At 39.8% G+C, this 20,378-nt stretch overlaps 1 protein-coding gene across 2 annotated transcripts in view; it reads right to left on the minus strand.

The window, feature by feature from the left end:
* Positions 1-5,166: 5,166 nt before the first annotated feature.
* msantd2 (Myb/SANT DNA binding domain containing 2) overlaps positions 5,167-20,378 on the minus strand; it is a 32,105-nt gene continuing 16,893 nt past the window's right edge. Inside the window, exons 3-4 of one of the 2 annotated variants that reach the window (XM_033049907.1) lie at positions 8,657-8,714; positions 5,167-6,616 (exon numbers count right to left, since the gene is read on the minus strand). In XM_033049907.1, the coding sequence (XP_032905798.1) occupies positions 5,749-6,616; positions 8,657-8,714 (926 nt within the window). In that variant the 3' untranslated portion in view covers positions 5,167-5,748. Of the gene's footprint in view, positions 6,617-8,656; positions 8,718-20,378 lie in introns of both variants that reach the window. The other variant, XM_033049906.1, reaches the window with a different exon arrangement.

Consider the following 20,378-nt stretch of genomic DNA (forward strand, 5'->3'; position numbering starts at 1 on the left):
ATTAGGGAGTGATGTCAAAAATGCTTAGATTTAGCCATGTCAGTGCATCTCTTCAAGCTCAAATTCTATAACTTGAAGTTGTTCCTCTAGTCCAATTAATAATAGTAACTAGCACAACTGTTTAGGGATAAACAGCCGAGTGATGTGGAGTCAAGATGCACATGGTCTGACCTACATGTACGATGAAACAGCTCAAATAGCAGAATCCCTTTTTCGATTCACATTCATCCATAGTGACAGGATTGCAGGTGGTCTTGGTCATAGCCACTCCTGTATATCAGTCACTGCCAGTTTTTCCATCTCCATCAGCTCGTCAACCAATTCCCAGCACAGAAACATCTTGTGATTGTGGTCCAGGTGTTATAGAGTGCGCCTCGTAATGTTTTTAAATAAATCCTTATTGCTTCTAGTGCTCAAAATCTGAAAGGTCTCTTTCATTAGATAAGGCATCCACACACACAGTTGATAAAGTCATAATGATCTTTAATATCTAATAATTTATAGCTTAATGCTGCATCAAGAGAGTACAAGACATATCTCACCAAAGCAGCCCAGAGCCACTAGGAGTTTCCATTGAAAATAATGGAAAATCCCCAAAGTTCATTACTGGGGGCAGTGAGAGAGGATTATATACCTCAATAATGTGAATCAAAAAAAATGTTGGAACCAACATTCTAATCCATACCATACATATTTTTCAGTCTCAAACATTTGCTAGTCAGCAGTGATGCCATATTTTTTTCCTTGAAGGATAAATCATTTCATAAAGTATTACAATATAATCAATAACAGCAGGGATAAATACGACATAATATTTCAGTTGAGAAAAAAATGGAAAGAAACACGTTGCCATTCTGTGATTACTTTTACTCGTTGCAAATTCAACATTAGGGTTTAATACCACCACTAAATGTGGTTACTTGGACATTAGTGCAAGGTTCAGCTGCACGCTGATGAAATGTCTTCACACCATGTCCTGATCTGGCTGTCATACTGTCCATGTGCATCATTGGTCAGCAACACAAGAGGAATGACTGCCCTGTTTACAATCAAAGCTTTATACTGTTCACTTACAGCAAAGAAAAACATTGGAAATAAAACTTTGGAAAAAATCAAAACAAAAATGTAAAAATTGTTTTTGTTTAAAGTTACTTCTAGCTATATCTTCATCTTTTTCTGATCAACAGTGTCTAAACTAAGAATTCTACAGTTCAGCCTACCTGGTTGGTCAATGCACAGAACAGTGGGTTGCTCTGGGGATTTTCTCCAGTGTTGTGTTGCTGACTGTTTCATTTGGTCTTCAATTATATGGGAATTGCAGTGGTCCTATGTAAATCAGGGAGTGCTTAAAACTGATCTATTTGAATGCTTGTACAACGCTGCCTCAGTGTTACACCGAGGCAAGTTTTCAAACAGCGTGTCCAATAAAACAATGAAAGATCCACTCTGTAATTGCAGGTCCAGGAGGCTAAGCATCCGTGCCTTTATAGGTTGGTCGAAAGCTACGCACAAAACAGTCCAGCACTTTGTCGTGGGATTGGAATGTTTGCAGACTGCCCAAGTTATAGATTCATGAAACTTGTCACCAGCACTTAGAAACTAGGATACAGATGCACAATCATTCAATGCTTTCCTTAACAGAAGGATCACAGATCTAATTAAAAGTTAACAGAATAGCTGATGAAAAGAGCAGAATTAAACATTTAATGATTTCCAAAAGAAGGAGACTGGAGGGATCTTCTAGTCTAATATAAACTTGGAAGCCACCCCAATAATCTTGTGGTTAAGGATATCATCCAGTATAGTGCTAAACTTTATACACCACACAATTCCTGAGCTGTATTTCATTAGCTAATATCCTGGGCAAAAGCTATTGGTTTCAATGCCCTTCGATGTGGAGGATGGGGAACTGAATGAATGTAAATGTTCTTGATCATTATCCAGTGACACCTTAGGAAAGCAAGATTCTGTGAGCAGGTGATGTGAGTTTTTTTGCAACACTTGCCGTGTTGTCTTGTATAATGTGCCAGCATTCAATGTTTAAGTACCAAAACCAAAATTATGCAAGATACCAGAAGGCCACTTCCACCTGCAGAATCACACCAAGAAACAGTCAGCATCAGGACTAGTGTGGAGAAGGTACGAGAGGCATGCTGCTTCAAGCAAAACTGTATCAAATCTATGCACTAATCTGGTTCTGAAAGGTGGACAGCTTGATTTAAGTTAGACGGACATCCACAAATCATAAGGTGCATTTTATTCAGGATCAGTAAGTTGGGAATCAAATCCTAATTAAAAGATAGTGAATGTCCAACTTTGCAAAGTTTCCCACAAACTATGTTTCAGATATAAACATTATGAAATCTTACTAAAACTCTGCATATCACTCGTTTATTCTGATAACGATAAATGTTGCAGGACAACTCCGATGAATGCATTTCCTCTCTTCTTGTAAAATTTCAAAGCATTGGACATTGATAGTTTATACTATTTTGTTTGATTGGGTTTAGTACAATTAGGGGTTTATTTGCAAATTTAGTTGTCAGATTGGTTTATTGGTCTCAGTTATCTTTAATGCTCCTGTTTAACAAGGCACATCGGACATTAAAACTGTTGCATTGTGACTACAATGTGGCAATGCTTCTTAAAAAAAAATCACGTCAGGAAGTCAAAGCCAGATTAAATAAAACAAAAAAAAACAGATAACGAGTTGCATTGGTGATGCACCAACCTAGACTGGAAAGGAATAAAATTAGCACATTGAACTCTTTTCAACGTGGGGAGAATAACAGGACCGATCTCTTACTATTTTGCATACGATAATCCAAATTGCAATTATTTACAGGGACAAATCCCAGCCTGCCAAAACATCAATGTTCCCACCATGACTGTTCAGACTAAATGGCCTAAAATACTTAAAGCTTTTTGCTATATACTTCTATATATATTGCCAAAGGTACCAGCTCGTGAAGTCTGACACAAGTCTGGATAACTTTCATTATCTTGGCCCGTAGTGTGCAACTCCAAACAGCGAGTGGCTGCTCAAAAGAGGGAAGGATACAAGGTTGACATGACCCAGCCTGAAAAGGTATGGACTGTAAGTATAATGGGCCAATGTGTAATTCTCAGCAGCAAACAGAAATAGAATGCATGATAGTCTATTTACTTCAAAGCACAAAGTAATACTCCTGCTATCTCCATATTGTAAAAGCACAGATGGGAGAGCAAATCTGGAAAGTTTCTCATCTATTTGGTAGTGCTTTGGAATCTCTAGAAGCATACCAACTCAGTGTCTTTCATGTGTTTTTATTTAAACTGGTGGAAAAGAGAGATTTGCAATCTCTGGTGTTCCACTATTACCCTGAAAATTAAATGAGGAAGATTTTAATTTATTTTGCTGTATTTTTGAAAATATTAGCATATTTCCCACTTGGTTCTGTCTGCCATGGGCTATCAACAGAAAACAGTATATATCTGAAATTTTAAAGTTACTCCAGCATTATGTACTCAATAGTGCACTGGGGATTTTTCCATGAAGTTATAGATTCCCAACCTTTTTACACTAGGGAGAATGTATTCGACAAAGTAAGATTATACTTGATTTGAAATACTTGGATTGGGGTTAAAGCTAGTTATAGCTCCACAGCTCACTCCAATAAACTTAGCTGGCCTGAAAGGTCTGAACTGTGACGGCAACTGTTATTCCTTAGTCTTGAGTCTTTAAAATATCAAAGGCTCGCCATATTATATGTTTCAAGCCATTCACGTTCCACTAATAATTCAACAGGGGCAATCACATTGAATGGCAGTGCTGGCTCGAAGGGCCGAATGGCCTACTCCTGCACCTATTGTCTATAGTACTACAACTAAAAGGTGAAAAACAATGGCATAAGATGGAAATGGCCATTATTTTTAATTGTTTGGAATATTAACTTGGAAACAATGGTTTCATTGGACCTACCTTTATACGGAGAACATTAGCAATGAATTTATACCAAAATCTATTTTGGGAAATAAAGTGCCTTCATTTCACACAATTATAGCGAATCTAATTCATAGCACACCGCAACACTGAAGTTCCAGCTTCCACCATCTCACGGGTGTCCACTGACCTGTTGCAAAATCTAGTCGAAATGTTCAAGACCACAATAGATAATACTATGCTGTGCAGATTCACAAACCCAGTCACAAGAGTAGAGTGTTCAGGTTTGTATAAGTCTTTAAGAAGAGTCCTGACCTAAAACATCACCCACCCATGTTCTCCAGAGATGCTCCCTGACCCGATGGGTTACTCCAGTGCTTTGCACCTTTTCTTAGCTTGTTTAACTAATTATGAAAGATAGCTTGGGTAGGAACTTCTCTTAAACTGCCTGGTGCTTTATTTCTGATTGTACAGCAACAGCTCTCACTCGAGTTCATAAGCTAATTGAAAAAGAAAATTGCAGAATTTTATGATTATTTTAAAGGATAATTGAAGGTAGAAATTCATGGAAGCTTCGCCTTGAACCTCGTTCAAAAAGGCGCTGCCTGCACCCTTTGTAAAGTTAGTAAATGTTATCAGTACATGTCAAGGGTGGGTCTGATCACTGATTTCAAATAGTCCAGGTAGAAATGGTTGATGCAACACACCTGGTTATTTTAGACACCATGATCAATAAACTTAGGAGATCATAATGGAGGAGGTTGAACTGGGATTCTCCTCATTAAGGGTTCGACCACACACCCCCACCACCACCCTGACTCCAATCCTTCACAAACTTGGCCATCTGCTCCCACTGCATTTACCCACCCTGGCCAAAATGTTCAGTGTGCGCTCAAATCAAACCCAGGATATTTTCAAAGGCACTGTGCACATCAGTTTATGAGCCAGAACAAGTGCAGCTGAGTAGGTTGGAGCTTGGTTAGGATCCGTACAAAATGAGGTTATCTGAACTATGTTTTTGATAACAGTCAGGTTATATTTTATCAAAGGAGGAAGATCAGATTAACACTTTGGCCAACTGAGGCTACTCCAGAGCAGCTTCTGAACAATAGAAAAAGGAACCAGAGATTTCTTCCTCATTAGTTCGACGATAATTTCAGTAGAAAAGGGGTGCTTGCACAGTCAAATCCCATTTCCATTCCATCTTTCCCTCTCGCCTTTTAGACGTTACGCCCAGACTGTCCATCTTTCCCTCTCGCCTTTTAGGCGTTACGCCCAGACTGAAATACTTGTCTGTTACTCAATTGGTGACATGGCCTGCAAACCAATGAAATCACCACCAAAGTGACAGGTCGGCTTGAATGTTGGGCAAGGCCAAGACCTCAGGATACAAGTAAAGCATGCTTCCCAATATACTGCCACAGTGTAACATGTAGGTATGCTCACAGCTTGCATTCTTGTCCTCAACTGTAAACTGATTGACCTACAGAGTACACTGTGCATCATCTGGACTGTAACCAAGACCTTAAAGCCTTTTTAAGGCTTTCCACATTCCAGAGTTGAGCTTTTATTCCACAGAACAGACTGACTCCAAACTCCATCACCATTTCAGCTCCTGTCTCGCACTTCCACTCCATCCAGTTTTGACCAAACTGGCTCGATTTCATTTCTTCATCTTCGCTCTCAGCCATTATGATATTGAAACCCATCATGTACAGCGAATGTGGGAAGCTTTAAAATCAAAACCCTGACATTATTAAGCTCTAAATGTGACCAGGCAGAAATCTTTGCACATCATAATTGAATACGTTGGCTATGGTTGGAGTTTACTTTGTGAACCGTAACGAATACCCCATGGCTTTTTCCAAACACTCTTGCACGCAGCCTGAAGAGAGATACTCTTTTTCTACTTCTATAAATTTGATGTAAATAGATCTGGAGATGGCTCCTGGTTGGCAGTTTTCAGAAAGGAAGCTGTTGATGGTACATGTCTCCACGGCCAGCATCTTGACAGGTGGTTGAAAGTGTTGCAGTATGCACTGACAAATGGTTTTCTCCTCTGCCACACCGAGATAACAGTAGCGGATTTTTGACTTCATCGCGCTGCCTTGATTAAGATCGTTCTCCAAAAGCGATGGTCCTGCAGTGGTGCTGCCAGAATCGTGTTGCAGGGAAACCCTCGGCAACACCTTAATCCCGTAATCTCGCCGTGGGGAGAAAACCTCGCCCTCTGCCTCTTCACAGCCAATGACGTAGAGGCCGTTGGTATCCGGGATCCCGCCCGGAAGCAGATATTGTACATTGTTGTCATTGGCTGCTCGGGAAAGTGCGATGGGTATCCATTCGAAAGCAAAGTGCAGCTCGAGACAACGCGCCTCACTTTTCGTGATCTCAAAAATCTTATAATATACTTTCTTCCAGTTCATTTTCTGACGCTTAGCAGATATCACTTTGCCCTCTGGCTTTTCGGGACTTAAATATTCCTTCAGTCTCTTTCCAACCGGCACTTGGGAGCTGATTTCTGTGTAATGGTATCGTATGTCCTCTACCCATCTCGTATTATAACCAATGGCGAAGATACCAAGTTTATTTGCGAAGTATGTGCTGCTGAGGTCGTCGAAACTTTGGAAATCATGCCACCTCGGCTGAACTAAGTCTAATAGTGCCATGAGAGCCTGCACAATCTCTGGCTTCCTAGAAAAAAAGCAAATAGTGGAAAGTCAGAAAAGTGTATAAACTGCTTGCAGGCTGCAATATGCAAATAATTAAGAGGCAAAAAGGCATGTTATTTGGTAGATCATGTCTAGTGATTCCACTCTTAATATCAATTACATTCCTGCAAAGTTTTCTTTCTGCATGCAGCTCCCTACGGAAAAAAAAACGTCACCAAAACTAATCAAGCAGGACAGTCCAGATCACAGCAACATTAAATGTAAATATCTTCATTTTTTAAATCATCTCTTTCTGGAAATGATCTTAAATTTGTGTCTCCCAATTACCAACCCATGGAGAACTTTTATAAGTTGTTAAATTTAGAGATATAGCAGAATGTATTTGAAAAGTTCCAATGTAATTGGAGAGGGGATATGTTTCATCAGTCAAGGCATTTACTTTGACATCAGTTATCACTTGTTAAGGCATAATGGCAGTATCAGTATTCCAACAACCAGATTTCCCATTACTTCAGCAGTCATTACAGTTGTTCCTCACTAGATGGCTTCAAGAAGATGATGTTTGCTCATGGAGTGGGTGACAAAGCTCAATGAATGACTATGACTATTGTTAAACATTAAATCTGTAATAGTCACATCAGTGTATGAATGGAATGGCTCCTCAGCAAAGGGAGAAGTGGAATGAATTCCAATGCTCCAACTGTGGGGGGCAGGGAAGGGCGGTGGAAGGAACTTGCTGATAAGGATGAATTAAATTGGTCAGCACGATATCAGCCCCAATTCTTCAGAAATTATTAGTTTAGGCTAAATATTGAGACCAAGGGTGGCATGTCGGTAGATGTGCTGCCTTACAGTGCCAGAGACAGAGGTTCGATCCTGACTATGGGTGCTGTCTGTACAAAGTATGCACATTCTCCCCATGACCTGTGTGTGTTTGCTCCATGATCTCCAGTTTTCGCCAACACTCCAAAGGCATTCAGGTTTGTAGGTTAATTGGCTTGGTATTACTATAAATTGTCCCTAGTGGGTGTAGGATAGCAGGGACCACCGTTTGGCACAGACTCGGTGGGCCGAAAGGCTTGTTTCCACGCTGTATTGCAAAAACTAAAGTGGCAAACATTTTTGTCTTCATCAAAACTTAGTATGTGGCATGAAAACACCTGCGTTTATATGAAGTATTCACATTTCCATATTTCTATTGTTGGGCTTTTACCAATTAGGATTCCTTTGACCAAGGAAAACATCGCCCAAACGTTTGGGCCAATGGAATTTATCCATCAATCAAGGAATATGTACAAGAAGGTACACAAAAAACAGGATTGAGCAGCCTGGGGTTTGGGTCTGGACTTCAGAAGTTTGAGCCACACATTGTATCTCTGATACATCAAGTTATCAGGCCTAGCAAAGTTGGACAACCAAAAGACTTTTCACAGTCCACAGGAAGTATATTTTGCCAACAATTTTAGACCAATAAATAATCTCATCTTTATTTAATCCGAGTAGATGATACCCTAGATTGTGTCATTTTAAATATGGAGCAGCGTGAAACGCGTTCCATAAAGCTATGGAATTGTATTATTTAAAAAGGAAACCAAAAATGCCAAACCAACAGAAAATGCAATGGGAGATCCCAGAAGTCAAAGATACCAGCCACTGTCACTGCTGCCTCTGCCCTCATTCATTCTGTAGGTTGATTGTTTGCAGGAATGTACTTAAAAGGTACCCTGAACCAACAAATCCTATTAAACTTGCTAAATTTTAAGCAAGATCCTCTTCACACCTGGGTTGGGAAGTGTTACCAACCTTCACTGTTTCAGCATTTAACAGCAGCAAGACAGGGGGCTTCAGCAGCTGTGAATGTAATCAGTCTCTGGATCAGGACCATCAGTAATGAATAGTGCCCAGCAATACAGATCAGCAATCGAACCAGACACTTAAAAAAAACTCAATTGCACACCTGGGAATGATTAAATAAATTTGACATTCTCGCAGACAGTGGTTTCAAATCCACGGCAGTAACCTGCTATGAATTTTACGTTTAAAATTGAGAAAGGCGACTTACTGCATATTTTCTGTGGAATCATGCCGTGCTTCCGGCTTCTTCTTTACAAAATTCATTTCTTCTAAAGAAAAATAAGATTAAAAAGTGAGCTAATTGACGAGTTTCAGAGAATAGCACATGTGCACATCACCGCTAGGTTCACCCACTTAACAGACAACAGCACATTATTCACCATGTGTTCTGAATCTGTCCTGGCCTTCTACCATAAAATGCTGCAATCTGGTCAAAGCAAAGCTGTCCGAGTCAAGTCATTTCCCACATGGAGAAATACACCACTGAACTTTAATACATTTAATCATCGGCCAATTGCAACAGGGAAAACAGAAGCATTTAACTCGTACATGCTGTGATCAAACCAGGAGTTTAACTTATTAGAGATAAAACTGACAAGACATTATTTATTCAGACTACTGAGGAACTAAAATAGACTGCCTATCTTTTCCAGCTGTTCTGATCCAGGCAGATGGCTTTTGCTCAATGATAGTTCATTCATAGAAACATAGAAACATAGAAAGTAGGTGCGAGAGTAGACCACCAGGTCCGTCGAGCCCGCACCGCCATTCGCTCATGGCTGAACACTAAACAGACACACTTACCCACAAACAGTAGACACAAGACACAGAACACAAGACACTACCCTCCCCTTTATACCGCTATCACCCCTCTCCACCCCAAGAACCGCGTGATCTCCTGGGGGAGGCAAAAAACCGGATAAAAACCCAGGTCCAATTCGGGAAAGAAATCCGGGAAATTCCTCTCCGACCCCAATCCAGGCGATCGACACTTGTCCAGGAGATCACTCAGGTCTTACTATACTAACCATACCTAGGTCCATATCCCTGCCCTCTCCCCGTAGCCCCTTATCCCCTTGGCATCTAAAAAACCATCTATTTTAGACTTAAATATATTTAACGTTTCTGCTTCCACTGCTCCCTGGGGCAGTGAATTCCATAAATTAACCACCCTCTGGGTGAAGAAGTTCTTCCTCATCTCAGTTTTAAAAGAGCACCCCCTTATTCTGCAACTATGTCCCCTAGTTCTAGTTTCCCCGATCATTGGGAACATCCTCGGTGCATCCACCCGATCAAGGCCCCTCACGATCTTATATGTTTCAATGAGATCGCCTCTCATTCTTCTAAACTCCAAAGAGTAGAGTTCCAGCCTACTTAACCTTTCCTCATATGTCAATCCCCTCATTGCAGGAATTAATCTTGTAAACCTTCGCTGCACTGCCTCCAGGGCTAGTACATCCTTTCTTAAGTATGGACCCCAGAACTGTACACAGTATTCCAAATGTGGTCTCACCAATACTGTGTACAGCTGCAGCAAGACCTCCGTGTTTTTAAACTCAATCCCCCTAGCAATAAAGGCCAAAACGCCATTGGCCTTCCTGATTGCTTGCTGCACCTGCATACTAACTTTTAGTGATTCATGTACTACTACCCCTAGATCCCTTTGCGTTGCATTACAACGCAGCTCCTCCTCATTTAGAAAATAACTTGCCCTATCATTTTTTTTCCCCAAAGTGAATGACTTCACATTTATTAGTATTAAATTTCATCTGCCAAGTTGTTGCCCACTCACCTAGCTTATCTATATCCTTTTGCAGACTCTTCCTATCCTCCTCATCCCCTACTTTTCCTCCCATTTTTGTATCGTCCGCAAATTTTGATATATTACACTTGGTTCCCTCCTCCAAATCATTTATATAAATTGTGAACAACTGGGGTCCCAGCACCGACCCTTGCGGAACCCCGCTAGTTACCGGTTGCCATCCCGAGTATGAACCATTTATCCCCACTCTCTGCTTCCTATTTGTTAGCCAATCCTCTACCCATGCTAATATATTACCCCCAATCCCATAATTTTTTATTTTTAGCAATAGTCTCTTATGTGGCACCTTGTCAAAAGCCTTTTGGAAGTCCAAGTATACCACATCCACCGGTTCCCCTTTATCCACCCGGGTTGTTACTTCCTCAAAGAATTCGAGCAGATTCGTTAAACAGGACACAAACCATGCTGGTTCTGTCCGATGAAGTCATGTTTATCCAAGTGCCCCGTTAGTGTTTCTTTAATAATTGTCTCTAACATTTTACCCACCACCGATGTTAGACTAACTGGTCTATAGTTACCCGCCTTCTGTTTACTTCCTTTTTTAAATATAGGTGTTACATTGGCCATTTTCCAATCCACTGGGACCGTTCCTGCCTCCAGGGAGTTTTGGAAAATTATCACCAATGCATCCACAATCCCCACCGCTATCTCCCTCAAGACCCTTGGATGTAATCCATCAGGCCCAGGGGATTTATCCTCCTTCAGTCTCATTAATTTCCCTAATACCACCTCCTTGGTGATCTTAATAGTATTTAGCTCCTCCATTCCTACCGCCCCCTGTTTATCCAGCGTTGGAATATTTTTTGTGTCTTCTATGGTGAAGACTGATACAAAATACTCGTTTAATGCCTTTGCCATTTCCATGTTCCCCACCAACAACTCTCCAGTCTCACCCTCCAATGGACCAACGTTCACCTTAGCCACCCTTTTTCTTTTTATATAGCTATAAAAACTCTTACTATTAGTTTTTATGTTGTTCGCTAAATTCCTTTCATAGTCTATTTTCCCCGTCTTAATTAATCTCTTAGTTATTTTTTGCTGACCTTTAAATGCTTCCCAATCCTCTACCCTCCCACTATCTCTGGCTACCTTATATGCCCTTGCCTTCAGCCGAATACTATCCTTTATAGTTTTACTGAGCCATGGCTGACTGTTCTTACCCTTACCCCTTTTTTTCTTCATAGGAATAAATTCCATTCTGTTAAAACCCAAGAGAAAGCTAGAGCATCAAAACAGGCCATACTGACGTAGAAATATCACCCTGACACAATTAGAAATACAAATATTAGTCAATGCCCAGCAAATCATGGAATATTCCCTTTTGAAATATTTCAGTCAAGTTCAGAGTGATAAAGAACCAGGGGTCAGTGAGGTCTGTACATCTGCTACCAGATTAAACGAGGAACAGAATATAAAGATAGAAAATATTTTTGACCTATTACAGACCACATGACAGGGTTAATATTTTCTTTAACATAAAGAGGATTTATTTAGTTTATTTCATAGCTTCAGACCTATACTTCCCTTATGAATATCAACTAATTCAAGAAGATAGAATAAAACAGAAGCATGCTGGAAGGCCACTAAGTGCAACCAAATGAATGCATTTCATTTTGTACTGTTGGTCAAGGGAGGATCGCCTGCCAGAACATGCTACAGACTACTTCTCAACCCTTCAAAAGTCAGTGGGATTTTTTAAGCACCTCAACTAAAAGGTTGTCATTTCACCAACAGTCAAAAACCTATAAACTCCAAATCATATTTTCTATAACCCAGATCCTTTTCCTCATCATAGTTAGCCCCCTTTTCAATATGCATGAAGTTAAGTTGCTTTGCATAACAGAAACAGCGAAAACTGTATGAACCAGCTTACCGCATAGAAGTGCATTGGTTTGGATGGTCAGATAATTCTCAAAATTAAAAAAATAAAAAATGATACCCTTGGTCCCTCTTTAAAAGTTGTCTGTGTTCATCTGGAGCCCAGAAATTGTGTTGATCCTTTGTCAGTGCACTCAACAAGAAACAAGGCAGCGAAGCAGGAGAGGATTCACGAAACAATGGCTACTCCCTGTTAACTAAACAGTTATGCGGCATGATTTTAACCAAAGTGACTGAGACTCAATAAAAGTTTCAGTTCTTTTTGATAGGTTTCAAATACCACTGATTTGTGCAGAATTCACAAGTTTTCAATAGCAGTTGCAGCTTTATCAGATGGTGAACCGGGGTAGGGTCTCACTAACAAAGACATGGCACAAGTGCAGCTGGTTCTTAATCTTCACCACACACCATGTCAAAGTATTGTGAGAACTCTGGCAGAAGACTGCCTGAAGCCATGCTGGAAGAAACAGTTGGCTCAAATCAATTCCGGCTGATGACACACTTCCAATCTATATTAAAGTTACAAGGGATCCCTCTTAGTTGAATCCACCAGTCAAATGAGTAGGACACAGAATTCTTTGACAGGAGAAATAAAGTTAAAATCTCAGTTCATTCCAAATTTCTCAGACTTACGAGGCATTGTTTTAAGCTTTAACTTGGCAGGTGTATAGTTCCTTGAAGGTGGTGTCAAAAAGGCTTTTGGCACATTGACCTTCATCAGTCAGAGTATTGAGTATAGAAGCTGCGAGGTCATATTGCAGAGACGCTGTTGAGGCCGCATTTAGAGTAGTGTGTTCAGTTCTGGGCACCATGTTATAGGAAAGATGTTGTCAAGTTGGAAGGGGTACAGAGAAGATTTCCGAGAATGTTGCCAGGACTCGAGGGTCTGAGCTATAGGGAGAGGTTGAGCAGGCCAGGACTCTATTCCTTGGAGAGCAAGAGTATGAGGGCAGATCTTATAGAGGTATATAAAATCACGAGAGGAATAGATTGGGTAGATGCAGAGTCTCTTGCCCAAAGTAGGGAAATTAAGAACCAGAGGACATAGGTTGAAGGTGAAGGGGAAAAGATTTAATAGCAATCTGAAGGGTAACTTTTTCACACAAAGGGTGGTGGGTGTATGGAACGAGCTGGCAGAGGAGGTAGTGGAATCAGAGAATATCGCAACGTTTAAGAAACAATTAGACAGGTACATGGTTTAGAGGGATATGGGCAAACGGAGGCAGGTGGGACTCGTGCAGATGGGACATTTTGGTCAGTATGGGCAAGGGGTGAAGGGCCTTATTCCACACTAAATGACCATGAATCTATGTTAGTTAACTTATTTTCTGCTCCATTCCTCGGCAGCAAAGAAATCCATTTTCTTCTGGTATTTTCTTTCCAGCAACTGCCTGCTTTGGTAAGAAAGTTAATTGAAACCTCCAGTCCTCCATACTTAGTTAATAACACACACACACATTGAATTTCTGCAACTTAAAAATGTTACAAATAATTTGTAACCATGCTCCAGATTTCAAAAGGTGTAAATGGGGAGGCGGAAAATGTGGATACAAGCACATATTGGAAGGCGACAAAAATTAGATAAAGATCCTCGAGTTTTCTAAGCAAAAGGCATGAAGAACAAAATAAAATTATTGGTTAGGTCTAGTCAGTAGAGTACTCCCAATTCTGTATTTAACACTTTAGTAAGGATGACAAGATGAAGAAGTTTACTATAAAGAAAATTGCTTGGGATAAAGTTGCCTGGGATAAATGGGACAAAAAAGGTTGGGAACCCCTGCATGATTAGGTAGAGATCTGTGGTAGGCAAAATTGCTGGAGAAACTCAGCGGGTCAAGACTGAAGAAGGGTCTCAACCCGAACCATCACCTATTCCTTCGCTACATCGATGCTGCCTCACAAGCTGAGTTTCTCCAGCATGTTTGCCTACCTTCTATTTTTCCAGCATCTGCAGTTCTTTCTTAAACAGATAGAGATCTATGCTCAGTTCAGATCCATCTATGGTCTTGCTGTTCGCATTCTCTAATGCACTCCAGTTCTATAACCGCTTCCAATCTTAGCACGCTTCAAACATCGACTGCTGCACGCACTGGTCTCAATTGTGATGAAGCCTTCAACTGCTCGAGCTCAAATGTTCAAATTTTACTTCTTAAACCTCAGTTTTTCTATTGTGCTCACCACCAATTAAGCTTTCTGATCTATCGGTTATTTGTCCCAATATCCTCTTCAAATTCTCTTTCATAATTATTTCTGTAAAGTACCTTGTGCTATACAAAAACATGAATGATGCAAATTGTGATTATACTGATGAGTAAATCTATACAGTAACCGTTTACTGCACAACATCCAAGGAGAGATTTAATGTACACATTCAAAATCATGGTCCAGTAGAAGAAAATGACATTGTTGATAGTCCGTAGGAAAGAAATGTAGATGCTGGTTTAAATCGAAGGTAGACACAAAATGCTACCTTCTGTCCCGCTCACAGATCTCTATCCCGTCCACACCCGACATCAGTCTGAAGAATGGTCTCGACCCGAAATGTCACCCATTCCTTCTCTCCAGAGATGCTGCCTGTCCCGCTGAGTTACTCCAGCATTTTGTGTCAACCTTGTTGATAGTTCTCTAGCTCCTTAAAAAAAATACCACAGCATCTTCAAAGTTGTCCCTAAAGATCAAGTGAGGTTTTCGTTTAATATCCCACGCGATGAACAGTACCCATATCAAAATACCACCAGATTGTCACCTTGGAAGTTTGAGCTGAAGTTACTGGAGTGGAAACCATCTGACCTAGAGACAAGAGTGTTACCAAATGAACCATATTTGAGAAAGACATATAAATTATGTTCTTGTTGGTAAACCTGCGATCCAACAGAATTACTAACACACGAAGCAGATAATTTCACATTAATTTTGCTCCTCCTTCTCCTCCAAATATCTGACACCAATCTATTTCAATAAATATTTTTCTGCATCTCACTTCCTTCAGCTACACATGGTAGCCATGTTCACCCACTGGCATGTCACACTTCCTCACCTCATACCTTTCCAAAAACTACTTACCTTATCCCCAAAACTACTTGGCTTACATGCTGGATGCTGGCTAGTTTGAACACTTGCTCTACAATAAAAGCTTCATTAATAAGCACACATTTCCCCTCATATCCCTATACTTTAATTTCAGATGACAGGAATGCCTATTAAGTTGCTTACCAACATGGCCACATACAATCCCATGAAGAGTCACTGGACTCAGAACACAATAGTAGAAACATTGTGTGCCATTTTATCCATGGCTTCGTTCTTGACACTGCATTAAACAAATTCAGAGACACCACCTGTACATCCAACACCAAGCTAATGGGGCAGACCAGGAGGAAAGTTCCGTTCCCAAGGGGGGGGGGATGTCACACATGGGTGATTTTAATTTAATGTACAAAAATTCAACTCATGATCAACTTTGTTAATCTGGTTTCTATTACGTGCTGAATTGGACAGGGAGATGAGAAGTTACAGGGGAAAAGGAGCAAAATCTTATGGGGAGTTTGTCATTCTTTATTCAATCCTAGCAAGGAATCTTGGCAAGGCATGGAGTTTATCTTCCAGGGAGTACAGTTCCTTTCACACAAGTGCAGCAGAGACTTTTTTTAATTTTAAACAGTCCAATACTTCCATCGAGAAAACATACCTGATATGATAGGCCAAGGGACACTATAAAGGTGGAGATAGTGTTCATAAAAGAAAACATATTTTCTAAGTGAGCATCCCGAGGGGAAATTTTACAGTAGAGGTACCCAGCTGACAGAAAGTACCCATGACATAGGAACAGGTCATCGCTGTACAATGTGGCGCAAAGTTAGTTTTACACAGTACCCCATTGAGTGATGAACAATTAACCTTATAACAGGATGGTTCAATGTGTTGCTGCTCGCATGGCCATCATCTTTCCAAATGAGGTGGACTGCTGTTGGTCAAACTAGCACCCACAGATAGATACAAGTTGTTTCATTCTTGCAATGAGAACCATATTGTAAGAACTGGGCAGGTAGGTCGCCCTTCCAATAAGCTGGATTGATTTGAGAATTAAGGCCATGGTATAGTGTAAAGCTTTGTATTGGATGCAGTCCAAACAAATCAGATATACCATGCATAAATACAATCGTCAAACTTAAGTACAATAAATAGAGCAAAGGGAAAGACAGAGTGCAGAATATAGTTCATTGGTTGCATGAAGTCAATGGTCCTCACTAAATATTAATGGAAAGCCATGGCTACTTGGCGCTCAGAATTTAAAAAAAAAACAGAATGACTTGGATTGGTAAAATCTAGTAAGAGAGCTGCTAACTGCTTGGGAGTAAACCCATTTGTTGAGTCCTTTAATGTATTTTTGGGTTATAAGTGAACAAATGGACCACTATTAAAACATCCGCATTTTCTTGCCAATAATTATACCGATTCTTTTTCCCAAATCCCAGCACTTCCTACCTCCAGAGCGACGAATTAAAAATTCCCAAACAGTGCAGGTAATTACTCCTTTTGTAAAGGATTCTTATTGTTGACTTTCTTTTAACCAGTGTTAATTATATCTCCAAAATAAAATTTTGAAATTGGTCACATATGGAAGCAACACTACTGCTGCACTTGCACAAGTTTCCACTGGTGTGGCATCATTAAAAATTTTTTTAAATGCATACACAAGTAGCTGCTGATTTTACACAAAACATTTCCTTGCAGACTTGAGACACAGCGTGGAAACGGGCCCTTCGGCCCACGCCGATCAGCGATCCCCTGTACAGAAGCACTGTCCTACACACTAGAGACAATTTACAATGTTACCAAAGTCAATTAACCTCCAAACCTTATGTTTAAGAAGGAACTGCAGATGCCGGAAAATCAAAGGTAGACAAAAATGCTGGAGAAACTCAGCGGGTGAGGCAGCATGTATGGAGTGAAGGAAATAGGCACCAGGGGATACAGATTCACACTCAAATGCGTACAAAGTTACAGCACAGAAGGAAACCATTGGATGCATACTGGCTCTCTGAAAAAGTAATGCAAATAATTGCAGTCTTCCACTCTCTACCCATATTTGCAAATTATTTTGTTTTATATATTATCCAGTTCATATTTGTGAACACCATAATTAAATCACCTTCCACTTAACCTTGGTAGTGTATTTTAGAGGATATTCACTTTTGGTTATTTTTGGAATCAACTTAATTCTCTGACTTCTGCTGGTTAAACATACTTGCAAAAGGAACAGGTTCTCTCTAACTACGCTGCCCGTACTCAATGACTTAAATACCTCTTAGCTCCCCCTGCAACCAACTGCATTCAAAAGAAACCAGTTCCAGTCTCTGCAGTCAACCCACATTACTAAAGTTTCTTAATCCATGGAATCATGCTAATAAATCTCTTCTACACCCTCTTAAAAGCCTTTACATCTTTGCTAAAGCATGACGCCCAGACTGGTCATAATACCCTAGTTGTGCCCAAACAAGTGTTTTTACTTACCTTTTTTGGCAAGCTTCAACTATGAAACTCAAAATATTATTTTTGCCTGTGGAAATGCTGCAGACCAGTTGATTAATGCAATTATAGATATCAAAATGGATACGCTTCATAAAATCCAACACCTCTTGCTGGGTTTCTGCGAGGCTTTTCAGGGGGTGGAGGATAATTATTAACTAGATGACAGTGTAATTGTTGAATTAGCAGAGATACAGATCTTGTGCACACAAACAGCACCCCATGTTCCCAAGAAGACAATCGATCAATTACAAACAATGTTTCTTGTCGGGAGAAAAATCTGATCTCTTTATGCCAATAAAGCAGCAAAATCTGCAACACTAAACAAGAATTCCTCCTATTAAAAAAAAGCAGCTGCCCATATCCACCAAATAATTTTACTGGAGGTGAAAACTTAATTTAGCTTCTATATTTTAGGCTTGGTATCAAGCCAACTGACAAATTATTGAACCTAAGACGTGACTGCGTACAAAAGAAGAGGAATAGATCAAGAAAGAAGTTGACGAAGGTCAGAGTAGATGGAACAAATGGAGCTGTACTCCTGGATTATACTTTGGCTCAAGTTAAACTGCTGACACCTCCGCTTATAACTGGATATTTTTTTAGAGTAAATTCCAAATGGAAGTGCTTTCTGAGCCAGTTCTGAATTTATATATTCAATTGCCAGGCAGATTTAACCCGATATTGAATTCAGACCAACACACATTGGAGCTACAAATCCTCCATTAATGTACCGACAAACAATTCACAGGTAACGCACCAGCTGAATAAAACTGGTGCATTACCGCCTTCGCAAGAGTAGAAATGCAATATTAATTTTACCAGTGACAGTTATCAGGGAGTAACCATAAGGAATTATTTCTCTGGTGCTTTCAGCAGTATTTAGAGAACGCTCACAAAGATTGTACAGCTTCTCCTCCCTTAGAATATCTCCCAAAATAAGTAAAACAATATTAAGAGTATTTTAAAAACATATTACAAACAGCTGGCTATTAACTACACTTCCTCAAATATCTCAGTTCATTAGTTGCTCAACAGCTTTGTATCACTTACTTTGTTTCGATAAAACCTTAATGAAACATCTGAGAGAGAATTATCTACTAAATATAATCCTACATCATAAACAAGGACATGTCACTGCCTCATTCCTCCAATGCCCCTCAGTTTCACATTGTTATGCTGGCTTTCCAAAGCAAGTATTTAATAATATGTTGTGCAGAGCTTTCAGTATCTGCCAACAAGTAGAAGAAGCCTCATCAAGTCAAAGAACAGGGCTGCCTCTGAACCACAAATGTTTTTGAACAAGAACTGAATGGCAACAGGGACTGTTCAGGTGCAGTTTTCTGCAAGTTGATACAACATACGTTCAAATTAGTTATGAATCATTCCATACTTTCTATGCTCCAGTTATATTATCATTCTTTTCATTTGGCTGATAAGGAAATGTTCATCGTTGGATCAGTCTGCCCAGCAACTTAATAGGTCTGCCACACATGCACATAATCTTTGCCCCAAAGAACAAAACAGAATCTCCCTTATGAAGTGCAGGAAATTGTAGAGTCATAAATATATGATCTGCTTGTTTAGCGTCTACCGCTTTGGGCTTGTTTTGCTTATTCTGTGCTAGCAAAGTGTGGAAACACATAATTAGTTGACATGCCCTGCTGAAATGGTAGGAATTATTACCAATTTCAGCAAATTGGGTAGGAGTAGTCATCAGCAATAAAAGCAGTTTTTGAAACTGTGGTATCCTTTTAGTGAGACAATGAAGGGAAAACAGGAGAGGCTCACACATCCTGATAGAGGTATTGCCTTGCATCAGAAAATCTTTGAGAATATCAGCAATTAACTCACACTCATGAAATATCCATAAGAGGTAAATTCCATACAATTAAAACATATGGGTGGTATAATTGTGGTATAACGAGGATATTTGGCAGCGCAGTGTCAGTGGTCTTTAGTAAGAAAATCTTATACAGCCAATGGTTTTAAAGTTTCACATTCAACTTCTCACTACAATCCAAGGAACCAGGCTCTGGAATTTCTTCTTCATGCCTTTCTGCGGTTTTTTTCTCATCCTTCCTGTAAAGTTGGATTTTACGGTTGACATTAATGACAAAAATTAAGGTAAATCTTAAAATCCTAATAAAAATGTTATCACTCAATGTCAAATGCAACTTATGACACTCCAGTCAGGTGCTTTTGTGACATTTTATTATGATAAAGGATACTGCAAAATACAACATGATATTATAAAAGGTGACATTATGGACATGGTAGCATGACACTGGACTATTGATCTGGAAACAAATTCAATTATCTCCAAGGCAGCTCTAGAAACAAAGAAGGTTGTACCAGTATCAGCTGACCATGAAACACACTGAACTATCATAAAACGATGCCCGTTTCACATCATAACCCTTGGGATAGAATAGTTATCTTTACCTACCCTGAGGGATCATTAATTGACTCTGGACACAGTGGTTGGCTTTTAACTGCCATCTGAAACGACCTGGGAGAATTAGAGGTTAGCAATACATGCTGACTCGCATTCTTTGGTGGTTCAAAATATACAGCAACATATCTTGCTCATTTCCAGAATTTTATTCCTGGAGTTTTTTTTAATTTGAAATTCAGAAAATGACACTGATATATTTATAATAACTTTATCTGATTTTTCTTTAAATCACCACAGCAGAAC

Source organism: Amblyraja radiata, chromosome 33 (assembly GCF_010909765.2).
Source record: "Amblyraja radiata isolate CabotCenter1 chromosome 33, sAmbRad1.1.pri, whole genome shotgun sequence".
Lineage (NCBI taxonomy): Eukaryota > Metazoa > Chordata > Chondrichthyes > Rajiformes > Rajidae > Amblyraja > Amblyraja radiata.